Source organism: Vidua chalybeata, chromosome 8 (assembly GCF_026979565.1).
Source record: "Vidua chalybeata isolate OUT-0048 chromosome 8, bVidCha1 merged haplotype, whole genome shotgun sequence".
Taxonomy (NCBI): Eukaryota; Metazoa; Chordata; class Aves; order Passeriformes; family Viduidae; genus Vidua; species Vidua chalybeata.
Window position 1 is genome coordinate 24,410,797 of NC_071537.1, and position 22,066 is coordinate 24,432,862.

Sequence of the window (22,066 nt, forward strand, 5' to 3'; positions counted from 1 at the left end):
CCTATGTCCAAAGGCAGACCATCCACTCATTTCTGTCAGACTATCTGAGCATGTCTTGAGAGGAATTTGCACCCGGAAGTCTATCTTTGTTGGCTGAAACAAATAGCAAGAGTTCACTTCTTTGCAAGGGAAGGAGGAAGCTTTTGAATTAAGGGAAGTTTGTTAGCTGTGCTTTAGTCCTGAACACCACCTAATCTTGTTTTCTTACTGACAATGCTGTATTTGAAAGGCAATTTTGATAAAGTAAGGTTCCTGAAAGATTTAGAATGCAAAGTTTAAAACTGTGTCTGAAAGCAAATTCCTTTTTATTATAAAGCACAGCAATACAGAAGACAAACTACAGCTGAGGATTGTTCACCCTTCGTGAATTCTGGAAACACAAGCTTATTAAATGATCAGAAGTGCAACTGTTTATGACAACCACACTGTTATATTCAGCTGTCTTCTGTCTTCACAGTGCTCAGCTGGTATCTGTATAGAGAAGAATTGATGTGATTATTTTTAGTTATGAGATTAAGATCAATCTTTGTGGATAAATCTCTCTTAAAACATGAATCTTGCTGCTCTAAAGTGGGGATTTGTCACATTGATTCACAAAATCATAGAAGGAAGGTCCAACCTGTAATTCTTGAGCAATTTGGCAGTTGTTGCAAGATCCACCTGAGTAGTACTTGCTATAGATTTGCTGCAACTGTGCTGATTTCTGTTTTAAATTCACTGCAATGCTTTACTGGAATACTCTTCACTTTTACTGGAATATCCCTTTCCGTTGTAGGGGAGTAACTTAATTGTTAACCTGTTAACTGCCCCTCACAGAAAAATGTAAACTTCAATGTATAACAAAGTTGGTGAGGACAGTGTTAGTCATGGTTACCAGATCCATACAGCCAACTGTAAGAACCAAAAACCAGCATAAACTCTATTGCTGTCTACTTCAAGCCCACTTCCATCATGTAAGTGCACTATAGTGTGCCCAGGTACAGCTGCCTTAAATGAACAAACAGTGCAGCACTGACAAAACTGACTTCATAAACATGTCTGTGGATGCTTATATCTGTCCACAAGTGGTTTATTTTCCACCAAGAGTGTCTCACCTTCTTAAATGCACTGTTGATATTTAGGCAGAAGATGAAGAACATAGAGCATTATAAGAAAGTGAGTATTATAGGTGGTTTCATCCAACTAATTTCTGTTGTGGTTTAATTTATTCCAAAAATGTTTATCAAGGAGCAGGTTTTGTGTGAGGGTCTTACATGTCAAAGTTGGATTTAGGATATCAAAATGGCAATACCTCCAATTTTGTAAAATTTTGTTGCCATCTCATTTTGTCACACATGAAGCTCAAGAATCACAGGATCTTAAATCTGGAAGGGACCTTGAGACAGCTTTGTGTGTCCTGCCATTGTAGGGTGAGTTGCTTCCTTTTGTCCTAACCTAGTGGTTGTTGAAATCTGATTTTTCCAAACTGGACCCACAGTTGGGATCCTGAGGCCCCCAGTTCTGAGGCCTTAGCTACCCTGAGCTGATTAGCTCACATCTTGAGAGAGAAAATATGGCATGTTTAATAATAACACATGTAACCCTTTTCTTCAACTTAGGTTATACCTGATGAGATACTGACCATCAAAAACGTCTATAAGTGGAGTTCCTGGAACAGTGGGGATATTCAGTGTTGTCTCACTGATGATGTTGAGGAGCGATTTGACTTCTGATTCTAGGTGCTCCACTGTTTTTATTACCTTCTAATGGAAACAAGGGAGACAAATGGAGAAAGGAGGTAGTCAGAGGGTCAAGTGGAAGGAATTGGACCAGATGTGTTTGTGGAAATGCAAACCTCATGTACTGTAATGCCAACAGCTAATTTAATCTATAATACGCATTGCAGGTTTAAACATTTCTTGTTGTCTGCTGGCCTCTAGTGGCACCAAGTATTAACACTTGGTTTTGCAAGAGTTATGTTACAGCATCCCTGTCTAAAGAAGAATTTGACTTCTTGGAGCTTTGCATTCTTTTGTTTTTAATTGTTTCTCATTTCTGAGAGAAATGCAGTTTACTAAATGAAATAAAAGAATCTGCATGTATGATGAGAAGAGCTGATGGGGTGGAAAGATGAGGGCTGGGACTAGAGCAGAAGAGAGGTAATTTGAGAACCACAGCATGAAGTTTGGGAACTACCCAGCTGAGAATAGTTAGCAGGTGTCTTGCAAGTGCTAAGACACCAGGGAAAAAAAAATCAAATTTTGCAGCTTTCCTGGAATCCCAGAGCAGAAACTTCTCTATTCATCTTGGAGTCACCTTGCAGAACTCACATCTACCCATAAGCCAATGTGAAACTTTACAAATACCGATTCTGAGATTTTTAGGTTAAAGGCACAGTTATAAACATTCTAGAAAAGGCTGATAAACTATTAATCATATTTTTGGAATTCATCAAGATTATATATTTCTGGTGATAATGGCTTTATGGATAGTTATAAACGATGACATCTGGAAAAATAGTCCAACCTTGACTAGAATAAAGTCAAGAAGGGACACTGTCTAGAAACATGCCTTTTATTTGGTCAAAAGGATAGGGCAGAGGTCTGGTAAGGTTCAGGAGCCAGCACAATCCCTCTTACCTCTTCAATAATATCTAAGCGTTCATGCAGCATATGTTCATTACACCAGCTTCCTCTTTCCGAACTTCCAGGTACCATACTGACAGGATCACCAGCAGCTGGAAATGGAGACACAGTTAATTAGCAGAGGGTTAATAGCAGTCCTTGCCTTTGATTTCTGAAGTGGTATTTTGCATGCTACACAGCATTGTTTATGAACCAAATATAGGAATTGAACTTTTCCAATAACTCCAGCTGTGCCTCAGTAGTTGCCTGCACATGTCATATTGGTTAGAACAAGGTGTTCTCTCTTGCCATGGGTGTTTGTTTTGTCTATGTGAGTGTTTGTTTTACACAATCTATTTTTTCCTATTGTGTAGGGTAAGTTTATAGGCTGCGACTCGTCCTCTCTTAAGTGTAAAACCTAACTGTTGGGAAGATCTGCCTTACACAACAGTTCCTCATAGACTTTCTTTAGAAGCAGCTGGTGCAGTAAAGCTTTGAAGAGTAGCTAAGCTTGTCGACTTTCTAAATGGATGCTGATGATGGTTAATGATTCCTCTGTGCCAGAAAGTTGTCCCACACAGTCTGACTTTGCAATGGGAAGGGAAACAATAAAAAATGTTTTATTTCTGAGCACATTTGCTGACTTGTATGTGGTGCTATGCACAAAGTCACATATCTCTGTGTGAGATATAATTCCATTATCTGTGTTTACCTCTCAGTACTCAGGAGCTCTTGCTCTTTGAACTTTTCATTCTACTGGCTGTGTTCCATGAAAGGTCAGTAGCTGCTGGTGTCCATGCTTTAGCAGAGCCTATTTGCTTTTCATAACTTCTGTGCAGCATTCAGTAGCATTTAAATTTTCAAATGCATGCAGAGTACTGTAGTGGAATATTTTAAACTGTGCTAAAGTGATAACGTGTCTTTCTGCATGTAAAGTTAGGTTTTGCTCTTGTTTGATGCTTGAAGCAGCTATGATAATGAGGAAGCAGCAGTAACTCATTCTGTCATTGTTTGATTGCAACAAAGACAAAACTGATCTTGTGTTGTAATGAACAGTAAGACACACAAGAGCAGTAACTAATTCTGTCTTCAGTGCTGCTGTGCCAGAGCAGTGGTTTGGAACTGCTGCAGTGCTCCATCTCAAGCCTGTGCCAAGATTTCTGGAGTGTAGGCGTCAGGTGATGGCAAATATGTGTCAGTAAGGATCACTGCAGTTTGAGGGGGATGAGAGATGTACTCTGAGTTGGAATGGCATCCTTGGAATTGGAGGGTGGAGGATGGAGAGGAGGAGCAATTACAAAGTGACCTGACTTACTGGGCATTATTTAGAAATTGGTTTGGCAGAGATTTGGTTGGGTTTTTTTTTAGTGCAGTCACCAGAAGGTGGTGCTGTTAGGACAGAATCCCTAAAGATAACCTGTTTACAGAAGAGTGCTGAAATACAGCAGTTATTTCAACACCATCTGCTTTGCAGTTGCCCTTTTTTTCCCCTCTTTGGTGCTAGTGGTGGTGGTTTGTGAGTGTTGTTACTATCTTAGTGGTCAAATGAACCATGCTGTTTCTCAAAATTTTTGTTTCTTTACGTGTTTTTTTTCATCATGACTGGAACAGTGTGGAGATACTGAAATTGTGGTGGCTGATTCTCTAGGCAGGTGTTCGTAAGTGGGGAGGTTAGATATGGTTGATGACTGACATTTGTTCAAAGCACATGTATACATACCATGATAGGTATGTACAGCCAGTGTAAGGTTGTTGCATCTTACTGTGAGCTTAGCAAAGCACTGCACAGCTTTGTGTGCCTCTAGAGAATGAGGTTAAGGGTTTGCTGTGAGACTCAGTAGCTCTTGGTTCCTTGGGGTGGTGGGTTCCTCTCCTGACACGGAGGGAGGCAGCTTTCCATCGCTCCAAGTGCTTTGCTGCCTTAGCAGCTGTAATGGGCTGGAGTACTGAAGGAGGACCAAGTCCTAGTTTGACAGGGCTGTAAGATATCACTCAGAACCACAGAATTAGTGCAGTGCCTAAAAATTCGACAAACAGGCCAAGCCTAAGTGTCTCAGGAAGCACCTGACAGCTGGTGTTAGTAAGGCTAAGGGTTAGTATAAGCAAAAGTGTGTCTAGTTGTAGTCCTTACAGTATGGAGCTGTGAGAGGGCTGAGCTAGGAGAAACCCTCTCAGGACCTGCATGTCCATGTCTTGTTAGTGACTTTCACACCAGAACAGAGCTGCTCAGGCTCTTGTAATTGCCCCTTCACCACCACGCCAGAACAGGCTATTTCAGCTGCTGCTGGCTGGGCAGCCAGTGCTTTGTCAGTGTAGATTTCTTCTTTTTTCTGAGTCCTGGCTTGAGGCTTTGGCTTCCCAAAACACTCATTCTGTTGTTTGGCTTTAGGTCTTAAGCCACAGCTTTATCTCTGGGATGGGCTGTTCACAGGACACATCTGGTCCCTTGTAAATATGGCACATATCTGGGTCACTATTGTCAGGCAATTCAGCCAAAGCAGTAATTTCCATGTGCTCAAAGACAGCATGTGGAATGCTGCTTATGAGCACTGCCCTTCTCTATTGCAACTGGTGAAAGAAAGGGACACAATCCGCCTTTGGCACTGACCTCACTCCAGCAGCATCTCTACTTCATATAATAACAGTCACCATGTAAAGGAAGTGAAGAGCGAAGGCTGCAAACTATGTAAGCAAAAGACTAATGACTTCTTAGGATACTTCCAGGTACTTGCTTTCTGAAGTTACTGAAGAAACATTTTTTAAAATGAAAATTGGAAATTTTCCTTGTCTGTTCAAAGCACATGCATAAATAGAGATGACTTTGGTAGTAAGTTTTGAAGCTAACCACTTTTAAAAGTGAAGTGTTCTTTGTATGCCATATAAATTACATATTTAAAATGAGTGGGTGTTTTCAACTTCTGAAAGCTTAGGCAAGTGTAGGAGGCATATTTCAATGTCTTAATTCTCTCATTTGAAATTTAATAGATTATTTCATGCAGACACTTGTAACATTTCAATATGGCAGAGAGAACATTACCTTTCAGTTAATGTCCCATCTGCAGATTTCCACCTGATGTTTCTTACAAGTGAGATATGTAGTTAAATTCTTGAAATCCATTCTATTTGATATATAGGGTGGCCTGGTTCTTTCCATCAAGAACCAGAACTCTTGTGGTCAAGATAAGAAAACGACTCATGCCTTTTTTCCTCTTGATTAAGTTCTCTGTATTACATAGATGGTGCCCATAAATCTGGCTAGTTCTAACCACCCTGGGCTGTGATGCAGTCAGACACTGGCAGGGAAATGGAGCATCTCTGAACTGCTTGTTAATAAGGATCTGTTTATTAGAAGAACATGCCTAAAGTTTGAAAGAAGTAGCACAATGGAGAGTAAGATCTATGTATCATGGTCAACCTGACTGTATAAAATCCCTTGATTTTATAGCAAGGGAGAGGAAGAGCAATGAAGTACGAATCAAAACAGCCCTACTAAACAGGTTAAGAACAGAGGCCTTAGATTAAGAATATCCCTCAGTTCAGCTCTTCTGCCTCCTGTACATTGGATATATTCCCCCAACCCGCACGATGTTGCTTCTCTGTGCTCCTTGACAAAGTTCCCTTCTAAGACTGTCAGAGTTCTTTCTATCCAGGTGCTGTTAAATGGTTCATTTTGATCATCCAAGTAGTTGCTAATGGTAAGCATCAGAATAAACCCAAGCAACTGCCTCTCTGCTGTCATTTTCTGTGGTTACTAGGACTGCCAGAACTGAAGTATGTGACCACACAGATCCGGTAGGTCTTTTAAAGTATCCTTCCTAATGACACATTGCTGGTCCAAATGAAGTTACAGGCTTGATCTAGAAATTGCTGGGTTGGGTTCTTTGGTCTGCATTACGGAGAAAGTCAAGGTGAGTGACCACAGTGTTCCCCATTGGTCTTAAAACCTGTAAAATTCTTTTGCCTCATACTATGATCAGTGTGGTTTTGAAAGTTGACTGCAAGTTCTTGTTTGTGCTCAGTAGGACAAGAGGGATAAAACAAAGCAGGCCACAAGCCAAGTAAAAGATATGGGAGATTGAAACAGGAACCAGATGGCAAACGAGGAAGCCTGAAAACACGTGATAGAGCAAGGGGAATAAAGGAGAACATGGCTAACTCTTCAAGAAAACATGCTGTGCTGTGTGGTTTTGTTTGCACTGGCTTAGGTTTGGTAGCATCATTTTATTCCTAAAGCATATAGCATAAGGTGGCCGGACAGCCTTTGATGAGAAAAGGAATGGCAGTAGTAAGGATTTATATTCCAATTGGAAAACAGTAATGAACTGGAGGTTCAAGTTCAAATGATTAATCCACTAACCAGTTTGAGAGGAATGCAACAGACTTCTGAATGGATTTGCTGATCCTTGCTTAAATTATTTTTTCTCTAAATATACGTGTTGGATTCCACTTCGAGATTTGCATGTAATTTTGAAATGCTAGCTCAAGAAATTACATGTTTTTCAAAGCAATTGGTGAAGATAACTTGCAGCTAAATTCAGGAAAGATTCAATTACTTTGAACCTGAACTGATACTAATAACTCTCAGTACTACTGCTTTCAGACCACAGACTGTGTTAAGCTAAAACTTAGTCATATATAATTTCGGGGGCTGTTCTTCAAGGCATCAAAGTTAGTTTCCAGTAATGTCAGCTCTTAATTAATTACATTGGCATCTTAGGATATGGAAGTACTGAATTAACTTTCTGTGTTACCAGTTTCATCGTCACCAGTATTTTTAAATTCATTTTAAGCTGTTTTATATAACTCAAGCCATATCAAATTTTATTGTTAAGACATCAAAAATAATTGATTTGGATAGCAAGTGTTGTATTGAAAATACTTTTTAGGGCACAGATTCCCTTCAAGTTCATAGCCACTCACAAGCATATCTTTAACTGGACATACAGCATCTTTCTGGCTGTAATCCATAAAACACTAATGCTTAGCTGTGATTTAGACACCTCTGAACTTCTTTTTCGACTTTAGTCTCTATTTTCTTAAAGGGAATTCTTAAATTTAGTGATTGCAATAAGGACTGCAAGAATTGTAATAAATATATAAAATTCCTTAGTAACTTACACACTGCCATATGGTTCACACTGGAGGCAACTGCATGGGTGTACTTAGATTTACATAAAAATATATACATATAAATATATATATATATGTAAATATTTAAATGTACACACACCTTTACTAGGCTCTAGTTTTTATGGCAGAACAACAAGGCAAATTTCATACAGGTTAAATATGATTTATCCAAAGTGGGAAATGGAAATCAGGCATTGTATATTAGACAGTAAACTGACAGTATAGGAAGATCTGAAATTTAGGAGTTGTGAGAACACGGGTTTTGTTTATTTTGTGGTTTGTTTGTTTAATTTCAAGAAGATACATTGAAAGTTTTTAATGCCTGGTTAGGGATTAATCTGTAATCTATACATTCACTAAATATTTCAACTGCTGCCTAAATGTCAAGTCCTGGAAAGGTTTCAAACATAATAAAAAATCCAAGGGATTTCTCTGGTATCCAAGATTTATGATCCTCTGATAAGGGAAACATCCTGAAGTAAGTTTCTTCTATGAAATTAGCGATTTTTAATATTAATTTTAGAAGTTAAATAACCATATCAGAAAGTCAAGTTCCAAAATTGCACACCTGATTCATGCTCTCTTTATCAAGGTGTAGAATATGCTGCTATGAATATTATTTCAGATCCTGCATCAGTTAAGATTATACTTGTTTTAATTCTTTCTTACCTGAAAGAGAAGGAGCAAAGGGGGAATCTCGGGTTGGGGAATGTATTAATGAAGGTGGGTCAGGTACCAGCCCATGAGTTCTCATGTCTGCCTAGTCTGTCCCATCCACCTGGGTGTGGGACTTTGTCACAGTGTGTTCTGGTCTGACCACACATCACTTGTGCTTGTGAAATGTGCAAAACCAGAAAGGGGACCTCATAGCAATTGTTCCTGACTAGATAGCATATATTTCTGTGTAAAACTTCTTTGTTTACAGGCAGCTTTTGCTATTGTGACCCATATAATTCTCATTTTATAAGGGGATCCGTCTCTCACCCAGCAGTGGAGACTAAGAGGGAGTACACAAGACCAGGGATAATTCATTCTTCCAATGGGTGTTTTGTTTGTTTGTTTGTTTGTTTTTAAGGCACAGAAAAATCTGGGCCCCTGCCATGGCTATGTGCCAGAAGCAAAATTGCTACTTGAAAAACTACTTTCCTTTTTTGCTATTTGATCATATCTGTGATTATAAGAAGCACTTAAGTTTTGTGTATTTTCATTCAAAGGAAGAAGGATAGTAATTAAATGTTCCTGTGAGGGAACTATTGACTTGGAGACTGTTTTCAGCATGCTGGTCTCCTGAACAAGCAGCCAGAGAATATCCTCTTGCACTTGCTTCTGCAAGGGAAAATGACTAGAGGGAATTGGACTGATAAGAGACACAAGCTACATAATTAGCAGGTACATTACTCTAATTCATGCTGTATCTTACAATGATGCTTTGGGCTGCAGAAAAGTTTGCCTTTATTATGTGTTTATTTTTGTGTGACCGTATCTTTGTTATGGAAACCAAGGCTTAATGTTAGGAGGATTATCGCTAAAAGCTGTATAGGGCATATTTGTGTGTAGAGGAGGGGAAGCTGTTTAGGAAGAAGAGGAGCTGTGTCAGTATCCATAAAGAATCCAAGTTGTGTAGAATTAGTGAGCTTAAGGCTGTCTTGAAAGTGGAGGATGTGAGATACATAAATAATGGACGCCACCATCAATTTGAGGATAACCACTGGTATCAGGGGATAAAGTGTTTCTCAATTTTCTGAGGGCATGGCTTTTGGTCTGTGTTTAGTAATAGAAATGATGGTCATGGGGAGTGGGTGAGGTGAGTCTGTGACTTCTTAGTCAGCTCTGTGATTGTGTAGTTTTCGTATGTCTAAGTCATGATAGTAGAAAGAAATAAGTACAATGAAAGATATAATTTTAGGGTTTTTTCTAATATCTAAACACATCTAAGAACTTGCTTGAAGATATATTTTCTCTTGGCAGACAGTTCATCCATTCTGCAACAACTCAGGAAGTAGAATAATGAGAGAAGGGCAGATATACACATACATACACAGTAGATCCTGATTTTCAGGCCCAGGACTTAGATCTGCTTCAGCCAGAGTGGATCAGCTGCGTTTATGAATACAGCCACATCCTGCCGTTGAACAACAGGAGTCCTATATCTCTAAACTGATTTTTTGGGGGAATTTGAAACTAACTTTCACTTTACGTTTGGGTGTTACAAAATTCCTTAACTTCCTTTTAACTAAACATAAGAAAACATAGGGCTTTACAGATATACAAAATCTCTTTATAAAATGTTCACTACTCTACTGAACCCTGATCCCCAGGTACCTCACAGTCTTAAAAACCAGTTATTTTGGGGTACAGTTTTTTGTCGCAAACTTTTCTCCTTCCCTGTTAGAGCTCAAAGGTGGGTTCTGCAAGGACTGTAATCCTTGTGTTGGAGGCAATAATGCTGATAGGTTTCTATAAGGACAGAAAATACCTATTACTTGGAGTATAGGTTAAAACATTATTAACTTGGTAGTAGAGAAATATGAGTCCAAATCTGGCCTAAAATAGGATATCTATCATAAATTTTTACAGTGACTTTAATTCTACAATGCAGTGGTTTAATCTCCTAGAGAAAAAATGCTTCTCTGTGATAATGCAAATGGTCAATTCGGGGCAGAATCTGGCTCTTCTGAAAGGATTTTTTTTCTCCCAGTTTCTAGATAATGGTCTAGCTTATAGATCTTCCCAGATTTGATATTGCATGTGAATATCAGAGGATTCAAAACAACTTGAGAATTCAGAAAATGTTAGGCGAATGAAGAGAAACATTCATACGCTTGGTTTACTTTAGCTTGTAGTTAAAACGGAATGAAACGTCTGCTGTTTGGAAGCAAATCACGCCACGGTGTGGAGCAGCCGTGCCTCCGCTGGAAGCTGTCCCTGGTAGAGCGCTCGGTGTTTCGTGTGCTCCGCTACTGGCCCGCGTCGCGGGGGCAGGTACTTGTTTATCCAAGAATTCCAGGGCACCTCTCTGCCACGCATAAACATGGAGCAAAATCTTTGCTGTTGGGGTGCCACACCCCTCGGAACGATTCGCCTGGAAACACATTTAAAGGGGGCAGGTATCGTGCTCCAGGTTACACTGTGCACTGCATTTGAGCAGCGCCCCACAAATTAACCCAGCACTGGCAGCAAAGCACTGTAATCTGTGGCAGGAGCACATGGTTGCATCCAGAAGGGCCCCTGTGCCAGCCTCTCCTCCTGAATGATTTGGAGGCTGAGCTCTTTGAATATGAGATTGTTTATATTAATGGTTGAATTAAAACGTAAATTCTAGTTTGGCTGAATAATTTCTAAGAGGAACCCATGGGAGTTAGGATGAGGAGATCTGCAAGGGAATCAAAAGTTATGTTCCAAACTCAAGGGTAGCAGAGGGAAAGTGGGGATGGCTTTTTTAAGCCTTCAGTCTGGCAGGATGCTCCCCTGGCCATGACAGACACAAAATTTCTCATTTTGCATGATGAAAACCATTAAGACAGTAAACGTGGTTTGCTGACTGAGTAGCTGCCACCTGTCATGATACTGAGTGCTGTTCTCCTCTGCAGTAATTATTGAGGTGCTATTCTAATTAACTGAATTTTATCTGAGTTTGCAAATTATTTTAGGTTAAAACCCTACTTTTATGGGAATAGACAAAGCCAGTTTTTATTTTCTTTTATTTCGGTGAAGCTCACAAAACTCACAAGAGGATAGTAAATTCTTGTGGAGTGAAAACAAGTTAGAGTGTTCTTGCATTGATATTTCAGTTCATCACTGAGATAAACATCACGAAGCCATTTAAGTATGAGGGAGTCAGGGCAAGGAAGAGTGACTAGAACTTGGGGGTAGAAGGGACTAACAGTTTTTTAAGAAATGTTTTGAATGTAATAGGATCTTACTACCCTGCCATGAAATATAACTATTGTCTTGTCAAGAAAGTAGAACCAGAGGGAAAATAAATCTGAGGGTCAGCTAGCAGAAAAGATGTAGTACAAACAGGCTGGGAAGCCAGGTTTGTGGTTACACAGGGACTGTAAACCCTTGAACTAGCCAAACAGAACAGCTTTCAGTCACACTACAATGTGATTACAGGTTATTCAGTGCTAATCTCTTGTTAATGAAAGTAGAATTCAGATACAGACTTATCAGATGTTCTCTGTTTATACTTTGTTCTCCCAAGGCTTTTGGAGAAGTCATTATGTACCTCAAAATCTCAGGAATAAGTAGTCCAAAGCAGAAGAAACAAAGTGGTGATGCTGTTACCAGAAAATTTTAAAAGGCAGCTTTGAATAAAGGAGAAACTTTCTCTAATAACCTCGAACTTTAATCTCATTTCCAAGTGGATTAGTGTGATATTAATACGGCTGCCAGAACAGTAATTATGGAAATTCAGAGCACTGTTTGCAGCACTTCAATGTGGTTCTAAATTTCTGAAGGTAAAGTGATGCTATCTCCTGTAAGAAGTAAAAAAATCTTCAAATCTACCAAAGCAATATGCCTACAGGACAGACTTTAATGTCACAGAAATGAAGTTTTACCTCTCAAATCAGAGAATTTTGGCACATATCTGTGTCACCTTCACATAAAATCCGTAGAGAAATTAAGCAAATGTTTGCCTCCCCCTCCCATCCCATGCAGTGTCTTTGACCATACTGAGATTAAGCTACAGTTTCTGCTTTGCAAGTTCAGAGTCACTTACCTAAGGGATCTTGCTCCTGCAGGAGTAGAACAAATGCCAGTGCCCAGAGGAAAAGCATGGTTCCAGCCTGCCCGGGCTCTGCCGTGGCTGTGCTGGAGAGCCCCGCAGCCTCCCTCCCTCCCTGCCCGGCTTCCTATCGCCTCCTCGTCCAGCCCTTCGTGCTGAGCTTTAGCCAGAGTTAGGCGGAAATATGCCCAGCCTGAGCCAAGATTCTTAAGCTGTTCTCTTCTGCTTCCCTCCTTTTAAAAACACCCTTCCAGCTCCATGCACAGCCCAGCTATCCAGGCAAGCTGGAAGTGGCCCAGGTTCCCCAAAGTTGTGGGTTTTTCTACGCTTGTATTTATTTACACAGATTGCAATGGAATTTGATGAAAAGCTTTGGATCCTGTAAATATAGCAAGTGGGGCAAGGCAAGGAAGGGAGAAAGGAGGAGGAAGGGCTGCTGGATGTTTCTTTCCCTGTAGAATTTCATCTGGGGCAGGCAAAGCAGAAGCATTGGAAAACAGTGTCTTTAGATCTTGTGAGCTTATAGGCCTTTTACCATTTTATGCTCTTTTTGAAGAGCGCAGAACCATCTTCCTTGGGCAGTACAATGTGTGGCAGTCTTGTGGGAGGTTACAACTGTCTGTGGTGCTTTATGTCTGGACAGGATAGGATGTCCTGAGGAGCCATCTGAGCTCTTCTCAGTTTGGCAAGCTTTTAAAATTGGTTGGGCTTGGTAACATCAAATGCAAAAACAGCACTACTCGTGGTAGCCCAGCAATGTGTGTGGTTTTTAGCAGGATCTTGATTGAACATTTTGTGTCCTGCAGGTTCTTGGATGTTGTCTGGATAAGCATCAGTCTTTGACCCCTCTAGGCTGGTCTTAAAATACTCAAGGTATCTCCTTCCTGGTATTATTCCTCATATTCATTTGAGTTATCTTTTTTCAAACTATTGCAGGAAAAAATGAGAGGCCAGTAAGGCATCCTACTTAATCCTAAAGACCATTGTTCAGGATAGACAGTGTTTCAACCATTGAAAATAAACCCCTAGAAACAAACTAGAACAGATTTCCTTGGTCTTTACCATCCCACTAGCAGTCAAAAAATCCAGTTCTTAGAATATCTGAAAATGATCCTGTAGAGATACTATCTTAGAGTCCAAAGTAAAATCATTCTCAGTGACTTCCATAGCAAGTTAGGTTGTAAGCTCAGTTGCAAGGCAAAATAGCTTCAATAACAGAGATTCTGTGACTGGAATTTATCTGATAACTTGAGGCATAGAACAACCTCAGTGTTTATTAAGCCCTCAGGGTTGGTTTGAATAAGTTAATAGTTTATGAGATAAAAAATTAAAAATAAATAAATAAAAAATAAAAATAAAGAAATAAAAAATTAAATTAGCTATTGGAGTGGCAGTGTTTTTCTGGGTGTTTTGGCTTGAATCACTATGTAGCATACTGCAACTCTTATGAATTCTTGTTTTGAGAATAAATTTGATTATGCCGGCTGAAAACTTACCTAGATCTTAATTTCTTATTAACAGGCCCTGAGAGGTGGACTGCAAAAGGTAAAAGTTGTACTCTGTGTTTCAATATGAGATGCTGATGTGGTAGGCTATGATTTTTGTAGTGAGAGATTATCTGTGTGTAGAGAGGGGACATTATCTGCTTTGAAGAGAGGGAACTGGGGAGTAGAAGAAGAATATTAATGAATAGTTGGCTGCTGTTTTCTGAATGTGTTTGTCCTTTTCCTGTGTCCTTTTTAAGCAGAATCACCCAATGCATTCTCTGTATTGCAAAGGGAGCCTGTTCATGGAGGATTTCTGCAAGCTCTCTGCCACACACTAAAAAGCAATGAACATTCATTGAAACAGTTTTTTCCTTCAACACACTGTAAAAAACATGACAATATCCATTCCAGACCACCTTTGCTGAAGCCACTCACCCCCTTTAGAGCATGTTTCCTTGAGGTTCCTCCTGAATTGCTCTCAGACTCCTGGAGTGGTTCAGTCCCTCTAAGGCACTTGCTGCATATTTTTGCATACTGTGTTATGTTTGACTATAGTGAGGTGTTGGTCTGATAGCCATGGAGAACTAAACAAAATAGTGAGGGTTTTCTCTAGTATTATCCTCCAGGGGTTGTTTCTGTAATCAGAGAGTAGTTTTTTCCACTGCAGGGAAATGCAGCCAGAAGGAATATTTCTGCCAAGTGGGATTCTGCTTTTCAGTAGGACTACCTGTCCTGAGATTTTTGGTCATCTTGGGTAATTACCTCAGATGGCTTTTGTAATTCATAACTACTCAGAGGGAAGCTGCAGGGTAAGACAACTGGCAACTAAAGTACAAAACATCTGGGGATGTGACAATACCCATTAAATTGTAAAGCAGGTTTTTCAGAAGATGTGAGAGCAGAAGAAAATGATGCAAACATATTTGTGTTCTGAGAAGTTAGGCAGTAAGTGATTACCATCAGAGAAAGCATTCTTTAGCACATTCATCTTTGAATGGCCATATATGAGAACACAATGAGATCATATGAATGTAGGTTTGCACAAAATCCAGCTGTTGAGATGTTCCCAAGATACTGGCAGCCAAAAAAAGCATACCAGTGAACAGGGATGTGAATTTATGCCAGTAGGCAGTTTGGTGAAAGGGAGAGCAAACATAAGGACTAAGTCTGTTTTGGGAGGTGCTTTTTTGTTTGTTTTTGGTACAGTCTTTCTGTATCTCTTTCTTGGACTAGTTAAATGCATGGCAAAAGCAATAAATAACTGCACAGTGATCCCACAGGGTGCACAGGGAGAAGGAATGGACTAAATAAAGGGTATATGTTGACAGAGGACATATGTGCCATGTGAAAAATCACGTTGCTATTGGGCATGAAATCCTGCAGCATGGGCTGACAAAGGATGTAGCTGAGCAAACCCTTAGGAAAAACAGGACTTTATGTGAAACACAGAAAAAATTAAGTGGGGATTACTTCAGGAGACAAAAATATGATAGGAAACCAATCCTTGTAGGGAGAGGAAAGTGCCTTACCCTTAAGAGAAGGAAATGAAAGAGTATAATCACCATTCTGGATTTAACACTGGTGAATGATGAAATCTGTGCAAGGTTTGTGTAGTCTGCTTACCTGCCCCTGAGAGAAGATTTGTCTCCATTAGAGACCATGGAGGTACCTCAGGCTCTTGTCACAGGCCTAACTTCTGTCAGCTGCTCATGACCAGAAGTTCTTGCTACTTGTAGGCTGTTGAATACCTAATGTAAATTGAGACTTGTTACATGATCCATTTAGAAGAGGTCACTTACTTTCACTCTCTTAATTCATTTGGTTTCTGACTGGTGGGTTGGAGCCGTTGTTGAACAGATGGAGAAGCAGAATTTTGTTACCTGGAGAGGCTGATTTGTGCAGAGCAGGCATGCAGCTTTTGGGCTGCTTCTCAGAGAAGCAGAAGCTTGCTCTGCAGCAGTACTTCTGTTTGGTGAACAGATGAAGGGCCTGTTGCAGTGGTGATTTCATTAGAATGAAGTAGACATTGCCATTTAAAGCTTTGGATAGTAGTGATTCTTAGCACACATCCCTGGCTGTCTTCACAGAGCCTGCATGTCTCTGTCATTCATGGGGCAGCCTCTGTTGGAGCTACAGGTCTGCAGCCTTGAATGAGTGATCACCTTGAATGAGTGTTCCCCTTCACTGTGCCAGTGCAAGCCCCTCTCTGGTCTGTTGCATATCAACTTGTACTCGTGTTTATTATCTCGATTTGCAGGGGACATCAAAAAGTGTCACCTTCTCCTGCTATTGTCATAAAGGCATCATCTCTGATGCAATTAAAAACCCCGTATCACGTGGTTCATAGTGTGAAGCACTGTGAAGATCAGCTCTGTCTCTGCCCTCCCTGGAGAAGTTAACAAGCCTGTGTGTCATGGAGCAGACAACTCTGATCCAGCCTTCTTCAAAACAATACATTTTGTGCCTCGCCTAGAGCCAGCGGTGAGTCAGCTACAGGAATTGAGTCTCTGGTGTCCTCTTGGTGCCAGCACACTAGGCTGGATTCTGTTTGCCAGCATTAGGTAAGCATCCCATGGCTGCAGGCTGTTTTCAGTCTGTGGCTTCAGCTTCCTGAGCAATGATCTGCAAGGAAACTGAATCAGCTGAAGGAAAAGGTGGGTCACATGGAATATTAGTGAATTATGTTGTTTGTTTTGAATTTTTAACTAGTTATGTCCTTTCATTTGATAGATTTCAGGCATTTTATGAAGCCTGGCCTTGCCTCAGGAACCCTATGAAATATGCAGTGTGCCCACCCATTTTAATGAAAAGAAACCTTCCTTTTCTTTAAAAGAAACCTTAGAGAGTTGGATTAACTACATTCCCAGTAAAGTTAGTGATTCAGGAATAGGCTCCTGACTCCCAGTCTTGTATTGCACACATGGTGATCTGATATTTGCTCTCTTTTCTATTGCAGGAGGTTGTGGCCCTTTGCTGTTGTAACTTTGCGTGCACCCATTTGCGTCACGTAAAAATGGGAAGCAGATCTGTGAGTCTGTGGTGGATAATATTCAGGGAAAATAATACAGGGGAAGTACTTGATTATTCCCAAATTAGAATTACTCAACTAGTGTCTTTAGCAGATTGGTATTGCAAACCACACCAATTAAATGAGATAATTACTTGAAACTGAAGCCACAATTTGGTTCCATGAAGGACCTGCTAATACCTGAGAAGCTATTCATGTGTTGAGTAGCACCTTGCAGAACAGAGTCATGACAATAGCCAAGGTCTGTTACTTAACAGCTGTGTACCTTTCTCCATTAGGGAAGGCATCTGCCATGTATGTGAAGCCTTTGAATACAGGTAATGTTTGCATGTGAGTGGAGATACCTAACAAAACAGAGAAACAGCTGGAAATAAATCCTATTTTTGTTTGCTATTCAGTGTGGTCTCCTTTCCTCTTAATTACCACAGGGTCATGGAGACTTACAAGGGGAAGAATGACTTGCCAGAGAGAGAAGCCAAGCTAATCACTCTACTGCCATTTCTCTGAAAATTTACAGTATGTATAATTTTAAAACCAATGCAGTTAAAATTCCTTTTAAAATGTGTGTGTGAGTGAATATACAATACTGTAGCAGGATGATAGTAATGCCTTTGTTATTACAGATCCCTTATGTCTTTAGCTGCAATTTTTCTTCAAACATGCTTCTCATACATGTTTCCAGGCAGAGAGTGAACAAGAATGTGTATGAATTTTTTTTTTATCCTGCTGCCTGTGTCGTTAATCACATGATGGATCCTGTCCAGCAAGATTCCCCAACAGTACAGCTAGTTATTACTGTATGGTACTGATGGCTTCTCCCCTCTTTAATTCCAGCTGAAAAACTGCAGTAAAAGATGTCCATAATGCCACTATTTAATAGGAGAATCTGTGGTAGTTGCCATAGGGAAATAGTATAGCCTAAGAAGGAAGAGAAGGGCCCATGAAAAGATTTTTGTTAAAAGTTGATTCAAGGCATATGAACATATGAACATTGTGAGCATATGAACAGATTAGCACACTCCACAAACTCTAGAGGCAGAACATTAACTCCCATTGCTGGAAAACAGATGTGAACTTGACTATTGTTCTCCACCCCTTTTCTAAATTTTTTTCTAATGAGTTTGTTAAAGTGCAATCGGTTCCACATGCATTTAGGAGGGAGCCTGATGGCTGCTACACTTGCTATTAGTTTGCTGTACCTGCATGAATAGTTTAGTTAGTGTTAAGGATGAAAGAAGTAGGAGCAAGAATTATCACCTGAAACAGCATCCATGTAGGAAATTGGGATAGCATGGATGCTGTTTCCAATGTCAGATTTTAGGACAGCCTTCCTTGCCTTAAGAGACTAGTTGGCTCAAAGTTAAAAGATCTATTACAGTATTCTGTCCAGCTGCAGTAAAATGCTTTAGATTATCTATCCCAAATGTTCTTTAATTCATACCCACCACTGGAACTCTTTGTAAGAATAACAGAAAGATTGTGTCTTAATGTAGATATTAATCTATGTCATTCTGTAATTTTTATTTCTGTAAGTGCTATCTGTTTTTATCTTTTTGAATGCTACTTTTTGCTATCTACAGAATAATGAAAGTATGACTTTCACAGTGGTGACTCTAATATCTCTTCTCATTAACACTGAGAAAAGAGGAAATACAAGATTAGAGGATAAAAAAGTCAAAGGGAAATGGAGGGTTCATTGCATGTGTTTGAGAAATAAGAAGCATCAAACGTGAGGACAGGAGCCAATTGAATCATCAGGATGCTATAAATAATTCTGAAGTAATCTCTTTATCATTAAAAAAGTGAATTAGGAGAAGCTGATGGAGCAAAAGCCGATGGTTTGAATTTAGAAGAAATTATAGCAGTCCAGGGTGCACAAAGTGTTCTGCTGGGGCCACTGGGAGGGACTTGATTGCGCAGCTTTGACGGGATTGTTGGAAGGAGAGCGTGGGAGCAGGCAGGGGCGAGGCGAGGTGCAGGGAGCAGCCGGCAGAAGGGCAGGGGAAGGGCCGTGGCGAGCGGGCTGGCAAATACGTGTGAATGGCCCCTGGCAGCTGGGATGCTGCCCCACCGGTGCCACTGAGGTGACCTTTTCTGGCCACCAGGTTACTCTGGGGGCCGCTTCGTCTCCTGCCCCATCTTTGGCTCCGGCGGCTTCTTCTCCCTCCTCCTCCCACAACAGCGCTGGGCAGAGCCCAGGTGAGCTGATCTCCAGCACAGCGTGAACCGCAACCGAGAGTTCAGTGTTTTAATCAGACACAGCGGGAGGGGAGCGGAGAGGATTTGGATCCATGAGTGTCTCGGACAAGGTCACAGCCCCCGACTGTTCGTACTTGACGTTGAGCTGCTGAGGAAGCAGAGCTCGGTCCGTGCCCATGCCGGGGGCTGGTGTGCGGCACCCGGTAGGCACCGATCCGCCTGGCGTTCTGCGGAAACGCCATCTGTTCTTCACTGCTGCTGCGTCAAACATCCTCGAAGGCATTTTAAGCCTCTGAAAGCATCGTGTAGTGGTTATGTATAGGCTGTGACAAATCAGAATCCCTTTGGGAGTTGAGTTTGTTAATAGCCCCCAACGTTAATTGTGTTTCAGCTCACGTTCACTTGCCATTTGAATGCCTGATGATCTCCGTTAGTGAGAAAAAGATTATTGCAGTAGTACTTTGAAATTATATGATGCCACTCTGATGGTCAATGTGTCTGGAAAAGCAGAAGTGAAACTGCTGATCACAGTTGCTGTTCTCTGCACAGATAATCAAATGTGGATTTTCAGCGATTGCCTGTGTGGGCTTCAGCCAGGGCACTTCCACTCTGTGTGAGCACTACTGCATGACCAGTGCTTTAGACCCACATGGACAAAACCCTGGAGCCAGTGATAGTGTAAGAGATCTCATGTTACTCAGAGATAATGGGATACAGTCTTTGTTCATTAATATAATTTTGTGAGGTGGCTTAGAATGGACTTTCATGCATCTGCAATGCTAATCAGCTGCCTCTGCATGTATTATAAATGTTATCCTACCACTTAAAACTGAGAGAAGCAGGATGTTACAGTTAAATATCCCAAATAGCAGCACAAAATATTTTGCTGGTTCTTATCAGTTATTTAGTCTCAGCAGAAGAGAATGTACTTTTTTTTTTTTGTTATAGCAAGGCACAGGCTTTGTGTCGCCAGTTTTTCCTCATCTGATGCTATTGGTTCAGCATCTTAGTATTAGACCTCTTATGGATATAGATACTATTTGGAGGAGATAATTTTTGGACTCTAATGTAAACTTTTGCTCTTTGCCTTGAGAAATATCTCATCCTTTCTGCAAAATGTTTACATAAAGCAGATATAGTCTGTCCCACATAAACAGATACAGTCTGTCCCATAACTTTAGATAAAGCACATCCAGGCTTCCCCGTTGCCTCTTGCTCTAGCAAATATGTTCTTTGAGTTGATGCTTGCTCTTTCTTTCAGGGTCTGTGAAATACAGCTTGAAGAAGCTACTTCTCTTTCCACTGATTTGAATCTACCTTGTCAGCCTTTTCTGAGATCCCTAAAAATAGTAAATGGGAATGTGACATTTTGCTGCTGTGGGTCAGCTGTTATCTGACAGATGTAAACAAATAAAAATATAAACACTGGGGGCTGAAACTTTGGTCTGCTCTATGAATATTGATTTATGAAGAATCTGAGATGGGAGTTAAATTAGTATCTTTAATTAGAATTAAATGGGAATATTTTTGGTGCCTATTCTTTTATTTTTTTCTTTTGTTTTTCTTTCTGTTGTTTTTTTTTTTTTAATTGGCAATTCTTTATGCGTTGTCTGTATCTTTTTTTTATCCATACTGATTATCACAGTGGTTTACCACCATATTTGCATCAATATGTTGCATAATCCTCAATTATCATTTTGGTTTTCTGAGTTTCTATTCTCTGAGAAACTTTTATTGTTTTTCTTGGCTTAACTGCAGGCTGTCTCCACCCTCTTTCCTTCTGCAAGTGATCAAATTCTGTAAAGAATTCTCTGCTTTGGATAGACTATCACTTCCCACCCATGCTGTTCTCACTGAGGTTGGAAATGTTATTAATTTTATTTAGTGTAGGGAAAAGCTTGGCTAACCCTTCAAAACAATCTTTCAAGTCCTGTAATTCAATAAAGTCCTTATTTACAATGGCCATAGCTATTATTCTCAGTGCTGTCCAAACTGAGTTCTCTCTGGTTACAAGAAAATGAAGCGTTGTTTTCCATTCTGACAGCAAAATGGTTCTATTTTATTTTTTAGTGCAGGAAAAATAAGCATAACCTTGTTTAAAAGGTTTTCTAGAAAAAGAAGCAGCTGTTACACTCCACATCATGCTATTCTTAATGGGGTTTGTGCCAGGGACTGAGGGAGAAAGGCTGGCAGTTATATATGACCTGGTGAGTGTAAAACTGTAATTCTGAGACTTGGATTTTCCACTTCTTTCCAGTGCTAATCATTGCTTTTTCTTACACACCAGCACACGAGCACTGTATTTCAGTTCTCTCTGTTGATTTAACTGTGTGGTTTATTTCTTTCTTTGGATTCAAAATTATCTAAGTAAAGATAATATTTTATTATGATGTAGATAAAATCACTTCCCAGTAACTGCCATTTCAGATGTACACAGTGCCTCTGACCAAGTCTGGTTTTACTGAGGTCTCAGCCTAAAGCTGGGCAGATAAAAACAATTATTTCCTTGCACAAATACACAAAGTGTGAGTGGTGGCAGCATGGAAGTTGTAAATGAAACCTTTGGAAAGCTATACAGCACTGAAGCATTGACTTCCTTCCCTTAGGATCCACCAAAGTGCAGCTAGGAAGGAAGTAAGAAATTCTAGATTTGAAAAGAAATGCCATCTGGGGCGACCTGTAACTTAGTGTCCTTGACAGCTTCATGGCAATTGTGTTAGACATCACTTGATGTTATATCTTACTTATCCCTTCCTTCCACCCATATAAAAGAAAAAATCAAAGCTGGAAGCAAATTTTTCCTTCCTGTGGTAATTGTGGTGTGTTTTAAAGCACTGTGAACAGGTTTGGAAGTGGCAAGGGCTTTGAAAGAATGTTTGACATGGGCTGA

At 40.2% G+C, this 22,066-nt stretch overlaps 1 protein-coding gene across 1 annotated transcript; it reads right to left on the minus strand.

The window, feature by feature from the left end:
- Positions 1-286: 286 nt before the first annotated feature.
- On the minus strand, positions 287-12,562 carry PLAC9 (placenta associated 9). Its single transcript, XM_053948554.1, has 4 exons — positions 12,457-12,562; positions 2,619-2,716; positions 1,622-1,742; positions 287-471 (listed from the first exon to the last, which is right to left on the minus strand). Exons 1-4 carry the CDS (start codon positions 12,512-12,514, stop codon positions 461-463), a joined length of 288 nt encoding a protein of 95 aa, XP_053804529.1. The 5' UTR covers positions 12,515-12,562; the 3' UTR covers positions 287-460.
- Between the last annotated feature and the right edge of the window lie 9,504 nt (positions 12,563-22,066).